Raw genomic sequence first — 16,607 nt, 5'->3', positions numbered from 1 at the left:
CCGAGTTTGTCCCAGAATGTCTTGAGTGTGGTGAAATAAGCAGCAAGAGAACTTTGTTCCTGGCGATGATCAGAAATGAGTTTCTTTAATTGGTTAATTCGAGTGGTGTTTCATTGAGAAAAACATTCTTCTAAATCCACCTAAACATCCTGAGCTGTGTTCGCATAAATGATGTTGTTGGCGATGTCTTTGGAAAGGGCATTAAGAAGCCAAGATAGGACCATGTCATTGCACCAACACCAAGACAAAAAATCGGGTGATGAATTCATCAACTTATGGAGGGAGCCATCAACAAACACGAATTTGTGTTTGGCCCTAAGAGCCATCCTCATAGCACGCCGCCAGGTCGAATAATTGTCGCCCATAAGAATAGAAGAGATGAGCATTTTTCCAGGGTTATCAGAATGATGCAACAAGTATGGTGACATAATATCAGTACGTGATTCATGATGTGATGCTGAAATTTGATCAGCCATGGCAGAAAATAGGCATTACAACTTAATGAAGATAGCAAATGATAGTCTTATTTAGCAACAGGATACCGAGATCAAATGGATCTTGACAACTCTGATACCATGTGAAACGTGATGTTGCTCAGAAGACTCAAGAAAAACATTTTCATTGACGAATACGACAAATATATAAGAGGTTACAATAAGTGGAGATACACAATAATAGTTAAAAGTAAAAAATACAACATGGAACGATATAACAAATGTTAATAACAAAAAGTGAGCAAAGAGTGCAAATGAAGCTGACCTATGCTATAAACTCGGATAGGAGATAGCGTGTATCATCCAGTTGGTTTCCAGTTGAGATAAGATTATCATGAGTGGATGCTATGTTGACTAACGAGCATGAATATCGTATGATATCGGATGCTATGTCAATAATATCGATAACCACCGAATAGTAACCCAGCTAATATGACCCCTTAAGTTGGAGCATGCAGATCGAGCATGCCCAACTTGGTCTTCAAAAGTGATATATGCACACTACCCAAGGCTTTGGTAAAAATGGTGTTCAATGTGTTTGGTGTGTTCATGGTAGACTGAGTTGGCTGTAATGTGTATCGCAACTTGATTATCATAAAAGCGAATCATGGGCTGAGTGTGAGAGATCCCAAGGTCAACGAGTAGGGATTTGATCTAGATAAGCTCACAAGTGGCAAGAGCCATGGCATGATACTCGGTCTTCGTAGAGGATCGAGAGACAATAGATTGTTTCTTGGACTTTCAAGAAATCAGACTCGAGCTGAGCATGATGCAGTATCCTGAGGTAGACCGGTGAGTTATGGGGCAAGAGGCCCAATCAGAATCAAAATAGCCGGTGATGGTCATGGGGCCAGAGGAATTCATTAAGATGCCATGACTTGGGGTGGCTTTGAGGTAACATAGTATCCAGAGAGCAGCATCCATGTGAGGTGTGCATGGTTGACTGGAGAACTAGCTCAAGAGATGCATGGCATAAGTGATGTCAGGGCGAGTGATGGTGAGATAAATTAATCTATCAATCAACCGACAAAACATGCTCGAGTCTTCCAAAGGTGAACCATCAGTGTTGTTGAACTTTGAGTGTTGCTCCATGGGAAACGAACATGGTTTGGAACCTAGATAGCCCATGTCATCCAAAATATCTAGAGCATACTTGCGTTGCAAAAGAAAAAGTTTGGATGTGGAGCGAGTGACTTCAATGCCCAAGAAGTACTTGATGATGCTGAGATCTTTAAGACAAAATTGCTGGTGGATTCTTGTTTAAGGGCATAAATCTGATCGAGAGAATCACTTGCAATAACGATGTCATTTACATAGACCAAGAGAAAAAAGTGAGAACTAGACCATGTTTTGGAAAATAAGGAGTAGTCGGCCTTTGATTGCATGAAATCGATCTCGTGAAAGTATGAAGAAAGCTTAGCAAACTAGTTTCGCGAGGATTGTTTGAGACCATAGATGGACTTGTGTAGGCAGCAGATCAAAGGCACCCTCTTTTGAGAAAAGCTAAGAGGAAGTTGCATGTAAACTTTCTCGTGAAGGTTGCCATGAAGAAAAGCGTTGTTAACGTCGACTTGAAAGAGGTATCAACGACGAAGAGAGGCAATGGCAAGGAGGCAACGAACGGTAACCATCTTGGTAACAGGAGCAAATGTCTCATGGTAATCAAGGCCCTCAATTTGTGTGCACCCTTTTGCAACCATGTGAGCTTTGTAGCGTTCAATGAAACCATCAAAAAAATTGTGTATGTGCGTTAGCTTTAGGAAAACGAGTTAGATAAGGTGAGGAGGCAAGATTAATGTCCCTGATACCATGATAAAACAAAAAAATAACAGGAAAACGATAATGCTAAAAAAACACAATCTGAAATATAATGATTCGTCTTTTACTAACTTGATGGATCATACAATAGACACTGGTACAGTATTTATAGAAAAACAAAAAAACAGCAGATAGCGATGTCCTACGTTATTAAAGAGATTAAGCGTCGGTGGTTCAAACACGGAGGAATACCGTGTGAAAGAAAACTCACGAAAGAGTTATCCGATAATATTAGTAACCACAGAATAGTAACCCAGCTAATATGGACCTTGGGTTCTGGAACTGGAATTCCAACCCATCATCTCTCCTGGAGTTCAGCCCCAAAACAGGCCAAATTTGTTTACCGGATCCAACCCATACTCTGACCCTTAACTACGGTTCGGACTTCGCAATCGAGTTGGGCTGGCTTACACTGACAATTAGTACTCGCACGGTGACAGGAAATATCTCCTCCTAAATCTCGTAAATATCGGTGAGATTTTGAAAATAACGTGAACATATTACATTTGCAGTTACCGTTTAAAACGGCAACGTAGCAAGATGTTTCAGAATACTGAATACTGTGGTATTTTCATTAAAATATAAACATCGTAATTTTTCATCACGCTATTCGTGTTTATAACAGGGATCTTAGTGGACAATGGTAGATTTTAAGTTTTTTATATCTTTTATTTTTCGTTTATTCTCACAAGCCTAATCCTTTAATTTTATAATTGCTTTATTTTTATAGATATTTTGCCGTTAAAGCGCGATATTTAGCTGCCATAATTTTGCCCCTTTTAAAGCAGCTATATGGTCTCGCCGGGGAGCAGTAGAGAAACAAAGGCACCGTTTGGACCAGCGATGGAGAAAAGGTTCTCCCTGATTCAGACCGTTGCGGCCGCCGGCGTCTTTTCCGCCGTTTCCTTCTGGTAAAACACGAAAAAAAATTAGAAAAATGCGATTTCCTTCTTACAATTTGACCGATTTTTGCGATCTTTCTTCTTCACGATCTTCGTTTTTCTCGATCCCCAATCGTGATCCAGGAGTGCTGGCCGTGACTTTTTTGCAGGTACGGGTTTATGTTCGGGAGGGAGTCCGCGAGGAAGGAGCTCGGTGGTTTGATCGAACGCCTTCGTAGCGGTAAACCCTCGGTAGAGCCCCCGGATTCTTGAGTTTTTCTGTTTTTCCGGTTGAGATCAAGGGTTTGACAGATGTGAAAAATTACAAGAAATCTACAAAATTTTTCGTCTACTGAAAGTTTATGAGCTAATATTTTGTGGTATTTAGTTCATGTAGAAACGATAAAAGTCTCTCGGGGCAAAGGGTAAGCCCCACGGAGTTTTACGGTGAACGTAAGAACCGAAGCGGCTAGGTCTCTGATCCTGGAGAGTAGGGATGGCAGTGGACCGGGGGAAAGCGGGGCCCGCCCCGCCTCGCCCCGTTTGGACCGGGGATGAAGGGTATGAAACGGGGATGGAGGCCGGGACGAAGGTTAAAATCCATCCCAGTCCGGGGGTGGAGGCGGGGATGGACGTGCACTTTTCCCCGCTACGATCCCCGCCTCATCCCCTCCCCGACCACTTTTCCCCGCAATATCCCCGCCCCGCCTCATCCCCGTTTGAACTGGGGACGGAGGACATGAAACGGGGATGAGGGCGGGGGTGGAGGATAAAATCCATCCCCGCCTCGCGGGGCGGGGGTGGAGGATAAAATCTTGAGGCAGGGCGGGGGTGGAGACCTTGTCCCCCGCCCCGCCCCACCCCACTGCCATCACTACTGGAGAGGTTTCTCCGTGTAAATAAAAAAAGGAAAGAAAGGATAAAAGTGGTGCATTTTTTTTGGGTTGTTTGTTATTTTTTTTGGGTTTAATTCTGTTAGACAATACCAAAAACCCCATTTTTGTTTTCTCTTGCTGGCGCTATAAAGGCCACGTTTGAAAGTGAGAAAGACGTAAGCAAAGTGAAGGTTGGAAGAAAAAAATGTATGGATTTTTTGACTCTTTCAAACGATTTTTTTTTCTCTGAGAGTTTTTCTAAAAACATAAAATTTTTGATAAAAAACATTCCTTCACCCCTAATGTTTTCAAAAATAAAAATAAATTAGTGATTTACACCCTCCACCAACACCACCGTAAAGAAGCTATACCCTAGGCTCTGTCATGAAGAGGCTCTTCATCAGCGCACAGGCAGATCCTCTTCACAGCAGAGCCTCCGACAGAGTCGCCGCCCTTCTCAACGCCTGCTGCTCTGGCTCGCCGGATCTCCAGGCCTGGTGCAGTGCCGCACTGAGGAATGTAGCCATTGTGAAGGAGGAAGAACTTGGTGGAGGAAGGCCCGGTGACAGAGCTTCTAGGTCTGCTAGGCCACAGAATGGGCTCCACGCAAGAGCACGCGGTAGAGTGCCTGAACGTGCTCGCCCTCTCAGATGAGGCCGTGTGGCGCCTCATTGTCTGCTAAGGGGGCATGCAAACCATGTTCCGGCTGCTGGATGAGCCGGCCAGCTTGAAGGCTCAAGAGGCCGTTATTAGATCAGAAGAAAAACTACCACAACCAATTCCTCTTCTTCCCTTCATCTTTCTAAAAATTTTCCTTTTATTTTTCTCATGCTACTGCCCTATAGTGATTTTAGTGACCTAATTTAATGGACTTTTATCATTTCTGTACTTATTTAGGATGGGGCATTGGGGTTTCATGCAACCACTTGTCCTGAAAAAACTGAGATGGATTGGTACATTGTGGTGTTTGCCGTCGTGCAATATTCCAACATATCGCACCAGTTTTCGTGCAATATCCCAACATAGATTAAACCAACTGGCAACTTAATTTTCATGCTGATTTTAGTAAGCAACTACTCTTAAACTGATGAAACGAAGATCCTAATTGGTTGTCTGTTTCACATCCAAATAGATAATGGGTTCATCTAAGTTTAAGAATAGTTGAATGTCTCGTCGTCTTCTCATATTTCAAAACCAAACTCAGTCCGAGCCTACTCATGCTTGAACTTGTACCCTTCACATTCTGCTGATGAACTCCACCATTCTCTTTTATCATGGATTTGTTCCCCTTTATTATGATAGAAATAAGATAGCTGAGCAGATCCAGTGATCGAGCCCAGGTACTTTACAAAGAATTCGGGACATACAAAATACAGAAAATCACTGCATGGGTAGCGATTTTCTGTGTTTTGTATGCCAAGTGTTTTGTAAAGTACTCAGGCCCGATCACCTAAACACGCCTCCATTGATTCCAATCTAAAATCTATCGGTTAAACGGATGCAACACAAGTTCTAATATAGAAATTAATCATAAGCATGATTCGTATACAACTCCATTTATACCTAAGATTGTCTAAAATTGTCAGTCAGATAGACAGACTCTGGAGAGTCTTATCACCATCCATCGAACTACAATCAACTAAAATTTGCGAAAAAATACTTACCCTTACCAATGAAAACCACTCAAAAAACAGAAAAAATGTTCAATTAAAAGAAAAAGAAAAGAAAAAAGGATTCCAACAAAATAAAAACTGCAAAAATGGTAAACTGAATCTGTCTCTGCAAAAAGAGGAGGCACGTTCTAACTTCTCATTCATCATCAGCCATGGTACCCCGCTGGCTCACGTATATACCATCAAGGAACTTGCGTATATCCTTGTTCTTTACATGGCATTTCTGAAACCACAAAGAAGAAAACTGTGATGTTATAAAAAAAAACACATTATATGCTCATACCATGTCCATAAACAGGCGCCATGGAATCACACCACACAGGCTCATCCTCAAAGGAGGAAGCTTAAGGTAGGATGGTGGCTGAGCAAAAAAAAGAGGTACATTATGGGGGAACTGTTTTCAGGAAGAAACGGATCAGGTGATATGTCAAATCAGTCAATCACCATCGGAGATCCCCTTCTACACGATCAGGGGCAACCAGCGGGACTGCTGTGTGCCATCAGTATGGGCCCTGCTGTTTTGAACAATGGACGGCGAAGATATAGATGGCCAAGATGCCAAATCAACCAACAACCAATGATGTGGCATATCACCTGATCCATTCTCGTTCTCAGGGCAACTGTCACAACTTCCTTTCTGGTTATGTGTTAAAGCAAAACCAGGATACCCTTTGTGCAACTTGAAACCAGAACAAGCAGGGAGGGAAAAAAAGGGAAAACACATACCTGATTGATCAAAGCAGCAGATCGGGAGACAAGTTCAACATCATTCCCATCCAATATCAACTCATCCTTAACCTTCTCAGACCGCACAACACTCACACCTTCCAGCAAGTCTACCTTCCTCACCTGGTATAACAAAGAAAAGAAACTGCTCAGGGAACAACTAGATCACAACAAAATTTGATCTCAGTGATGAAGGTTACGATTCTCCAATGTCAAAACTCAAGGCTAGATCGGAATTATCAGCCTGGAAAGATGCTATCTGCATATTCTGAAATGACACTACCAGGAGGTCCAGGACCAATCCAGCCACAACGCTCATCCATACTTGTTAAACTTCTCAGTTTTCCCCCTTTTTTAATAAATGGATTCATGACATGTTTCAATAGGATTTTAACTACAACAACACACACTGACTGATCGACTCTAAGCCCCCATCATTCAGAAATTCTTGACCAGTTCACTAATTAAATGGAGTCTGCTGCAAGATTTAATAATAGTTTCGACAGTTTAGACTCATGACAATGCCAAAGGCTACCTCTGGTCAAGTTGCCATCAACAACATTAAACTCATTCCCCAGGCAGTCCACAACCATATCATTTGCCAAATAGCCACAGGATCTTAGGAATTTCAATGAGCAAGTGAAATTGGTCCAGTCCTGATCAAAGATCAAGACTCTTGCATCAAAGAGTAAGGTAACTGACTGATACCACAAGATCATATCAGAGAAAGCAAGCATCCAGAACACAGGTATTATTTTACCACTCAAACTCAGCTCTGAAGTTCTGGAAAACCACAGCTCTCTCTGACTGAGCATGCCTTTGGAGTGTCGCCACTTTGGCCTTAGATATGCTCATATGGGCAATCGATATTCATGTCAGAGAACCTAATAAGCATGCAAACTACTCACAAATGAAACGGAAGGCAATAATACAACATATTCAGTTTGTGCAAACACTGTTAGGAGGCATTTAGCCCAACATATTAATCTTGTTAATATTAGATAATCCTATATGTATTTTTATTTTCTTTTTGAGCAAAGAAGTTCAAACCCTAGGTCATTGAAAAGGGAATAAATCACACTCAGCTACTACAAACATGAAACATGGGAAATGAGTTTTTCTACAGCAAATGTATTAATCCTTGTTAGCATAATCTCTAGAATCATACCACAGTGACGTGTTCTATAATCAGATTTAGAAACCATAGTACCAAAAATAACCAGTAATATCCTCAGTGTCTGATCTATCTACATTAGCTTCCAGAATAGTATTTTTAATTTTTTACAGTGAAACATAAATTACAAACTATGCATGCATGCAGATCAAGTTTCATTGCGTAACACCACCAAATGAAAAAATTGCAGTTAAATGTTCATATTATTACATTGGGGAGGTACTTGCAATAACAAAATTGTAGTTTCATTACCAGGTCCTTAATATTGTATTATCAAAATCCAATGCAAGAGAAGAGTTAGATGTGAAAAGTTTTTATTTATTTATTTTTAAAGGAAAGACGTGAAAAGAAGTTATGTTTAAAACTTAGATCTTAAATTCTTAATCAATATTTGGTCTTGGCTATATATCCACCAAGGAAATTTTCCATCATATTATATGTTTTCTCATAAATCATGGGAAAATCTCAGCACTAAAAAAAAGAAAGATAATACAGGAGAAAAAAGCTAGATTTTGTTCATAGAAAGAACCGTCTATAATTGTTTGAGAAAATGCTATTATAGTACAAGCACTCAACATGTAATACACAATCTAATCAGCTTATTAGCAATATACCCTGTTTTACTATCTTGAGCCTCAACGTGATATCCAGGCACTGCATCAGGTAGGATCATTTCCCCCTCAGGAATGTGTCAATAAGAAAAAAAGCCAGAAAGACATCAACTGAATATCAGAAGATAAACAAATATACCAAGCAAAGCAAACAGTCCCACTAACAATTCCTCCCACTTCCAAAGTATAATGATGCTATTATTGAGGGCCACTATAATATGAGAACTAGAGTGTGAACCGAGATTTTCATGTTTTTTCCTCTTAAATCTGACTGTACTGATGTGATCTACATGCATGGTTTTAAAGGAACCAGCTCTTAAATCATCTGATTGAGATGCATAAGTGGGGTTTTTTAAGGCTTGAAAAATGACTGCACTTAATTTTTGTAAATATTCAAGCATCTAAAAATCAAAATTTTTTATTATCAAAAAAGCATGATCCAACAACCGATCCCTAGCAAATGGACCACGCTGAATTCATCTGCAGGGTTGCATGGCAAAAAGACTATCAGAAATGCCTAGTTCACACTCTAGTTCTCATATTCTAGTGGGCCCTAGTATTGAACTTCCAGTTAGTTTTTCAACCTAAATAACTCTCTCGATTGTACACTTCATAGGTAGCTGGGTTACTCTTTTATCTTCTCCATTCTACCGGGCAACATATTACATGAAATTCATCATGCTTCCCATAAGTGAAAATTCAAAGAACAATAGAAAGAAGACACATCAGATTCATGATTGTGCAACAGTACAACTCAACAAATTTTGCATGTAATTTTCAAACCCGATCTCTGTCAACCTTTATTTCTCTTACCAAAAAGAAATAAAAAGAATGGTTACGGTGACAACAAACAATAATTTTGCTCAAAACAACCAAAGTGCTAAATATATCAAAAATAAATCCTACATACAAATACAAACAGACTACTTTTAGAGAATAATAGCAGTGTAAATTGTATGGGGTTGTCCATCATATAGCTGGAAATTGTTCTGAATAACATAAAAAGGTGAATGTAACAAGTGACAGATAATGGATAATTAAAGTTTATTCATACAATACGATAAATACATCAATCCAATAAATGACCGATTTTTGTGTGAAGACAAATGAAACAGAAAAAATCATTTGCAAAGAAAAACCAACAATATGTGCCACACAAATCCAGCGATTGCCTCTATAAATCATTCATGAAAATCTCAATCTAATGAATACAAATTCCAGCTAAAGATCAGGCTGTATGATGTTACCAAATCCGGTCTCAAAGAATAAGATCTAAATTTTAGAAGAGAAAGAAATTACTAAGAAAAAAAATTAGGTACTGAACTCAGAACTTCCCCAATAATCATTTTCGAAAAAATTCTAAGTTCAAATAAAGATAGATCTTCCCACAGAACTAACGTCCATACATCCCAAAGAAATAAGATCGTGCTATCCCCCATAACAACACACCCCCAAAATCTCGACAACATCAACGAGTAAAACAGAATACGACAACAACGCCAAAACCCAAATGCCATACGACGACTAAGGGGAAAAAACTCCAAAATCGTAACCTAAACCCCACAAACGCAAAAAACAAAATCGGAAAGCAAAGACAACAGATTCAAACGTTAAAAAACAGTATACCACAACCAAGAATAGAAGAAAAACACCACACAGAGATCGCATTTCCTCAACACCCAAAAGCAGAAAAACTCACTCACGCACCCAAACTCCATAAAGGGCACTCCACTCACCTTCTTTTCGCCGAGGAAGTTCCTGATCTCGATGGTCTTGTTGGAGTTGAGGATGCTGGCGTTGATGGGGAAGTGGGCGTAAACGAAGCGCATCTTGTAGCGGTAGCCCTTGGTGACGCCCGTGATGAGGTTCTGGACGTGGCTGATGGCGGTGCGGATGGCGGCCATCGTCCGCCTCGACCCGAACCAGGCGTCGACCTTGAGCTTCCGGCCGCCCTCGGTGAGCTGGAAGTCGAGGCTGAGGTGCTTGAAGTCGCGGGTGAGCGTCCCACGGGGGCCCTCCACCCTCACCACCTTCGCATTCACCTCCACCTTCACCCCTTCGGGGATGTCCATCGTCTGCGACGCCAGTATCGTCTTCATCTCTTCTCCTCTCTCTCTCTCTGAACCTCAGAAAGAGTGAGATCGAGAAGGTTGCAGAGACGACGAAGAAAAGGAGAAGAGCAGGACTCTTTATGCTCCGCGCCCGGTAGCAAGAGAAAAAACCCTAAAAAAAAACCAAAAAAAGGAAGAGAGAGAGGGAGGGGGCTTCGGATTTGGGTCGGACATCAGACTCAGATTCGGTACAGGAAGGAGGGTCGGTGAAGAATCTGTTTCGGATTCGGTTGAATCTGATTTTGTGTAACAGTGTCGGATCTGGATTCAGTATTGTCATTTTTTGTTTTTTAACGTCTTAATCAGCATCCAACACCTAATCTGATTAGCCAGTACCTGACTAAATTAAATGCAGTAAAGCCTACATCCAAACCGAATCCGATGCTTCAAGCAGTGTTGATTTAGAGGGGTCAAGACTCTTATTTCCATAAGGGTCACTCCTATATTGAAGTGATTGATAACTTTTCACTGTATTTTCAACATGTAATCGGCAAGTGATATCCTGATATCTCGAGTTGTTTCTGCTTATCCAACGGCCCACGAAGTAGGGCACACTGAGCTACTTCCCATTCTAACGCAGACAATAAGTCATTGGAAAGAGACAATCTGGTCATAGAGACTGCACCACATGAGTGGTCTTCTTTTGTCAATGGGCATGTTTGTTTGCATTTCATGTGATTTCAAGGAGGGATTGATACGAGCCACATTGAAAACGTCAACAGTGAAGCGGCAGAATCAAGTGAAGTGAGAGGGGACAGAATCGGGCCAACCGAGTTCAAGGATTAGGATGAGCATCGGGCAGTGTAACAGTTGGGCACGTGCAAGGAATAACCAGGGCCAAATGGTTCCACCAACCAGTTTAAGGTTGACACCAACAGGGTTTGAAACTTGGGCCGCCTGTCTCAAAGTGGCGCCATTTCATTTTCAGTTTATTATAAATAGCTGAGTCCTTTTGTGCATTCAGTCATTTGTTGTGTTTCAGAAAAATTCTGTAGCTTGGGTTTGATCAACGAAATTCAAATTCTTGGCTCCATTGGAGATTTGGTCTCCGTGTGAGGATTTGGCTCTCCCTAATCCACTAGCGATCGAGGCGTGGGATTACTTCTTTTCTTCCATTACTTTTCTTCCACTAGGACAGATCATCAGACCAGATGATCTCATGCTGGCAGTTGATTTGAGTGTTAGCCTGCACCTCCACGGTTGCAGACATATCGAATCAATGTGTCTGACAAACCTTAGAGTTCCTTGAGCTCTAGATCGACGAGATGCATCTTTTTGCTAAAGTGAGGTGTATCTCAAGCAACGATCCAGCGTGAACTGTTCAAGTTTCAATCAGAGACTTCGTATGCAATGGCAGATAGTTGCAGAAATGATGCCTCCAGTGAATCCGAGCCAAAGCTCTCTTCACTGACTGTTAAAATCCAGCTAAGTGCATAGGTTATCCGTCATCAGTTCATGTCTTGAATTTTCAAACATTCACTCCTGTGATGTATGCAACACATTCTTACTTGACTCCCTAGCTAACGTGATTGAGCCTCTGCAACAGAATTTGTGTGTGCGCTACACTCCATTTGAAGCGCCTGAGTGCACTGTCCATGAGTCGTGCCTAGGTGCATTGTACTCATATTGTACCTGTGAGAGTCTAAATAGTGAAGCGCCTGCGTGCGTAAAGCATCGACTAAGCACCTGAGAGTGTCCAAAGTGAAACGTGTCTGCGAGCACATTTGGTAAAGATCAAGGCGACAACGATCCCTAGCAAGGGCCTTATCAACTGGTATCAGAGTTGATGCTGCCTAAAGCGACTCCGTTCAAGGAAGATGTGCTGGACGCCCTGCAACAACGCTTCGAGGAAAAGCATGAGCTCGTCGCCCTAACAACATCAGTTGAAAGCAAGATAGATCAGTTTGATGCTAAATTGATGACTTTACAGCTGGACATGGTTGAGAAGATGTCTAAGCTGCTGCTGCACATGCGCGCCAGTGGAAAACAGAAACTGCAACCAAAATTGACGACTGTGAGTCCACATTCTGCAGGCCACATCCTCGAAGGCGAGCCACCGGCTAGCCTTGCATAGGATCTGCCAGGTAAAAATTTCAATGAGAATATGCAACGCACGCCGGGAAGGTTGCCTGTGCAGGAAGCATGAAACAACAATAAGGTCGATGGTGCGCACTACACTGGCAACGCACAAGATGACTATGCCACGCGTTGTGGTTTTAACATGCGCGACGTCGTAGGTGCATGTGGAATTCTTGAGACACGCACTGCTCGAGAGGTTTGCGATGCTCTCGATGCGCACAATGTGCATGATGCTCACAGCGTCTTCGACACGCGTAACACGCAGGATGAGCATGGCGCTCTTGACACACGAGAGGCGCGCGACGCTGTTGACACCCACGATATGCGAGTCACGCGAGTTGGATGGGATGTGCACCATGAGCACAACGGCGATGGTCATTTCAACACACGTGAGGCTCAACAGTTGCGCGACACTGCCCATGTGCGCAATGCAAAGAATCTGCATGATAACTTTGATCGCGTTGGTGCGGTTGTTACATGCAAGGGATATGATGAGTGTTTCCTCCATGAGGAAAGTAATGAAAGAATTTCGCGTGACAATTATGTGAATGAAGATGGGGCTTATGAGTATGACCATGGGGCCAATTACAATAATCATATCACTCGACATGGAAATGGTGAGAGTAATTTTGAAGCAAATTTTCCAAGGTCTCTGAAGCTTCCCTTTCTTACATTTTTGGGAAAAGACCCCATAGAATGGCTTTATAAGACACAACAATTTTTTACAAGCCATAACATGAGGTGGGAGTACAGGGTTAAATGTGCCATCATGAGCTTTGAGGGAGGGGCCCTTAGGTGGTTCCAATGGTTCGATCAAAGGAATGAATATCCAACTTAGGAAATTCTTGAACACGAAATTATCAAAAGGTTTGGTCCTACACCTTTCATCAACCATGGGGTTGAAATGAAACAATTTTGCCAAATGGGGACCGTGCAAGAATATCAAGCTCAATTCGAAGACTTATGCTCCCTATGTGAGGAATGGAATGAAGGAGCACTCTTGAGCTCTTTCATAGGAGGTCTTAAAGATGATATATGTCATGAGCTCTTAGCTCAAAATCCAAAATCACTTAAGAATGTTATCTTCAAGCGCAAATTATTGAAGAAAAACATAAGAGGATGCATGGGACACGCAAGGGTTCATGGAATTCAAATTCCAACTTTAAATTTTCTTAAAAACCCCCAATTAAGAGAAGCAAGTTTAGAGATTCTCCCAAGTCCAAAGTGAACCGCATCTCTAGGGAAGAGATGGATGAATTACGTAAGAAGGAGCTATGTTTTAATTGCAAAAGCAATTGGATGCCTAGTCACAAATGCAAATCACTTAAGTGTTTAATTATAACTTCGCAAGAGGAAGAAAGTGACTTAGAAGATGATGATTCCCTAGAAGAAGTGGACCAAGAAGAAATTGATGAAAGAAAAGGACTAATTGGCCATTGCTATGCCTTAGGAAGCAAAACCGCTCCTAACTCTATGGGAGTTTCCGGTATTCTTAGTGGCAAGAAAGTTGAAGTGCTCATAGACATGGGGTCTACCCATAATTTTGTTAGAGATGACTTAGTGTCTAAACTTAAGTTCAAGCTTCATGAACATCTGAAGTTTGATGTGACAGTTGGAGATGGGAGCCATCTCAAGTGTGAACACCTTTGCACGGATGTTGCGCTTAATCTCCAAGGCTCTCATTTCAAGCTTGACTTGTTTGTCTTGCCTATGCATGGAGCCGATGTGGTGCTTGAGATGTGTTGGCTGCGCTCACTTGGAAGTGTCACGTGGAATTTCACTAGTATGAAAATGATATTTGCCAAAGCGAAAAAACCTACGAGCTTAAAAGCTAATAACACTTTGGATGAAGAACTTGTTGATAGCCAAGGGACATTAAAATTTTTTGGGCTACTCACATGGCTTTTGTATGTTTGGCCCAACCACTTATATCTAAAGAAGAACCTAAGTTAGAAGAACAAGTTCTGCCAAAAAATGAATGATTTACTTGAGTCATTTCAAGATATGCTTGGAGAACCTAAAGAGTTACCTCCTTCCCGGTCCCAAGATCATCACATTCTTCTTGTGGAAGGATAAGGGCCGATAAGTGTAAGACCATACCGGTATGCTTTTGCACAAAAAGGTGAAATTGAAAAATTAGTGCAAGAGATGTTTGAGAGTGGTATCATTCACCCAAGTTTAAGTGCTTACTCTTCGCCGGTTCTCCTTGTGCGGAAGAAGGACAACACATGGCACTTTTGCATCGATTATAGAATGCTTAATGAGGTGACTTACAAAGACAAACATCCAATTTCGGTCATCGATAAATTGTATGGTGCTAAATATTTTTCAAAGCTTGACTTAAGAGCCGGTTATCACCAAATTAGAATGGCAAATGAAGACATTCATAAGACTGCCTTCCACACTCATGATGGCCATTATGAATTCTTAGTCATGCCATTTGGGTTGACTAATGCTCCGGCTACATTCCAAAGAACCATGAATGACATATTCCGACCATTATTAAGGAAGTTTGTATTGGTCTTCTTCGACGACATTTTGGTTTATAGTGAAAGTTGGGAGGACCATCTCAAACATGTGAGAATTGTGTTGAAGATTTTAAGAGAACATACTTTCTTGGCCAAGTGAAGTAAATGTAGCTTTGGACAAGTAAGTGTGTCATACCTTGGGCACATGGTTGGAAGTGAAGGAGTTAGTACCAATTCAGAAAAAATTGAAGCTATGGCAAATTGACCAACTCCACGCACCATTAAGGCCTTGAGAGGGTTCTTAGGCCTCATTGACTACTATCACCGATTTATTAGACATTATGGTATCATCGCTCAACTTCTCACGACTTTGTTAAAAAAGAATGCTTGGGGATGGAATAGTGAAGCGGAACAAGCTTTCCTTAAGCTAAAACAAACTATGATAGAGACATCAGTTCTTGCCTTACCCAGTTTTGACTAAGTCTTTGTCTTAGAAACTGATGCTTGCGATATTGGGATTGAAGCCTTGCTCATGCAAGAACAACATCCCTTGGCTTATTTGAGTAAAGCCATCTCCGGGAGGAGCAAGAGCCTTTCGACTTATGAAAAATAACTCCTTGCTATTGTCTAGGCCTTAGAAAAATGGAGGCCTTACTTACTTGGAAGGCATTTTCTAATTCAAACGTATCACCAAAGCCTTAAATACCTTTTGCAACAAAGAATTTCTACTCCTCTCCAACAAAAGTGGCTTACTAAGCTTATGGGTTATGATTTTGAAATCAAGTATAAAAAAGGCGTGGAAAATGTGGTTGTCGATGCTTTGTCAAGAAGAATGGAAGATGATTCTCTCTTGGTCATCTCTAATGTTGCTTGTTCTTTCGTGAAAAAAATTAGTCAAGCACAAATAGAGAATGAAGAGATCCAAAGGATCATACATGAGTTGCAAGAAGACCCGACTAGTCATCCTTCTTTCATGGTATAGGGAGACAAACTATTTTTCAAGGATAAAATTGTTATACCTTGTGACTCTTCACTTATCAAAGAGGTATTAGAACATTTCTGTGACTCAAGAGTGGGAGGTCACGAAGGAGTTCATAAAACTTGAAAAATGGTGAGAAATGAACTATATTGGGCCGGTATGAAAAAAGATATAGAGAAATATGTGAAGGATTGTCAAATATGTCAAGCAAGCAAATATGAAAGAATTAGACCTCCCAGTCTTCTTCAACCTTTTTCTATACCCTCACATATATAGACTAACTTAAGTATGGACTTCATTGAGAAGTTATCATCTTCACAAAAGAAAGAGGTAATTCTTGTAGTAGTAGATCACTTTTCTAAGGGTGCTCACTTTATACCTTTACCAAGTACTTATACAGTCAAAATGGTGGCAAAAGCTTTTTTGCAAAATGTGGCTAGACTATATGGAATGCCTAAGACCATTACTTGTGATAGAGATCCAGCCTTCCTTAGTAGATTTTAGAAGGAATATTTCACTTTGATGGGCACCAAAATATGTTTTAGCACGACAAGTCATCCCCAAACGGATGGGCAGACTGAGGTAGTCAATAGAACTCTTGAAACTTACTTGAAATGTTTCACAAGTGAGAAGCAAGAAGATTGGATAAAATATCTACCATGGGCAGAATGGTGTTACAATATCTCCTTTCACACTACTATGGGAATGCCACCTTATA

General features: G+C 41.1%; 2 protein-coding genes across 2 annotated transcripts; one reads left to right on the top strand and one right to left on the bottom strand.

Annotated features, from left to right (window-relative positions):
* Positions 1–3,095: 3,095 nt before the first annotated feature.
* Positions 3,096–3,537, top strand: LOC149813524 (Putative membrane lipoprotein). Its single transcript, XM_089992461.1, has 2 exons — positions 3,096–3,223; positions 3,364–3,537. The coding sequence occupies exons 1-2, from the start codon at positions 3,105–3,107 to the stop codon at positions 3,464–3,466; spliced, it is 222 nt and encodes a 73-aa protein (XP_089848587.1). The 5' UTR covers positions 3,096–3,104; the 3' UTR covers positions 3,467–3,537.
* A 2,047-nt stretch (positions 3,538–5,584) lies between these two features.
* On the bottom strand, positions 5,585–10,446 carry LOC149813523 (large ribosomal subunit protein uL6-like). The gene is made up of 3 exons (XM_089991747.1): positions 9,989–10,446; positions 6,468–6,590; positions 5,585–5,964 (listed from the first exon to the last, which is right to left on the bottom strand). Exons 1-3 carry the CDS (start codon positions 10,349–10,351, stop codon positions 5,878–5,880), a joined length of 573 nt encoding a protein of 190 aa, XP_089847873.1. The 5' UTR covers positions 10,352–10,446; the 3' UTR covers positions 5,585–5,877.
* Between the last annotated feature and the right edge of the window lie 6,161 nt (positions 10,447–16,607).

Source organism: Nuphar pumila, chromosome 16 (genome assembly GCF_984573655.1).
Source record: "Nuphar pumila chromosome 16, dmNupPumi1.hap1.1, whole genome shotgun sequence".
NCBI classification, from domain to species: Eukaryota; Viridiplantae; Streptophyta; class Magnoliopsida; order Nymphaeales; family Nymphaeaceae; genus Nuphar; species Nuphar pumila.
This window is presented reverse-complemented; position numbering and strand designations above follow the sequence as displayed.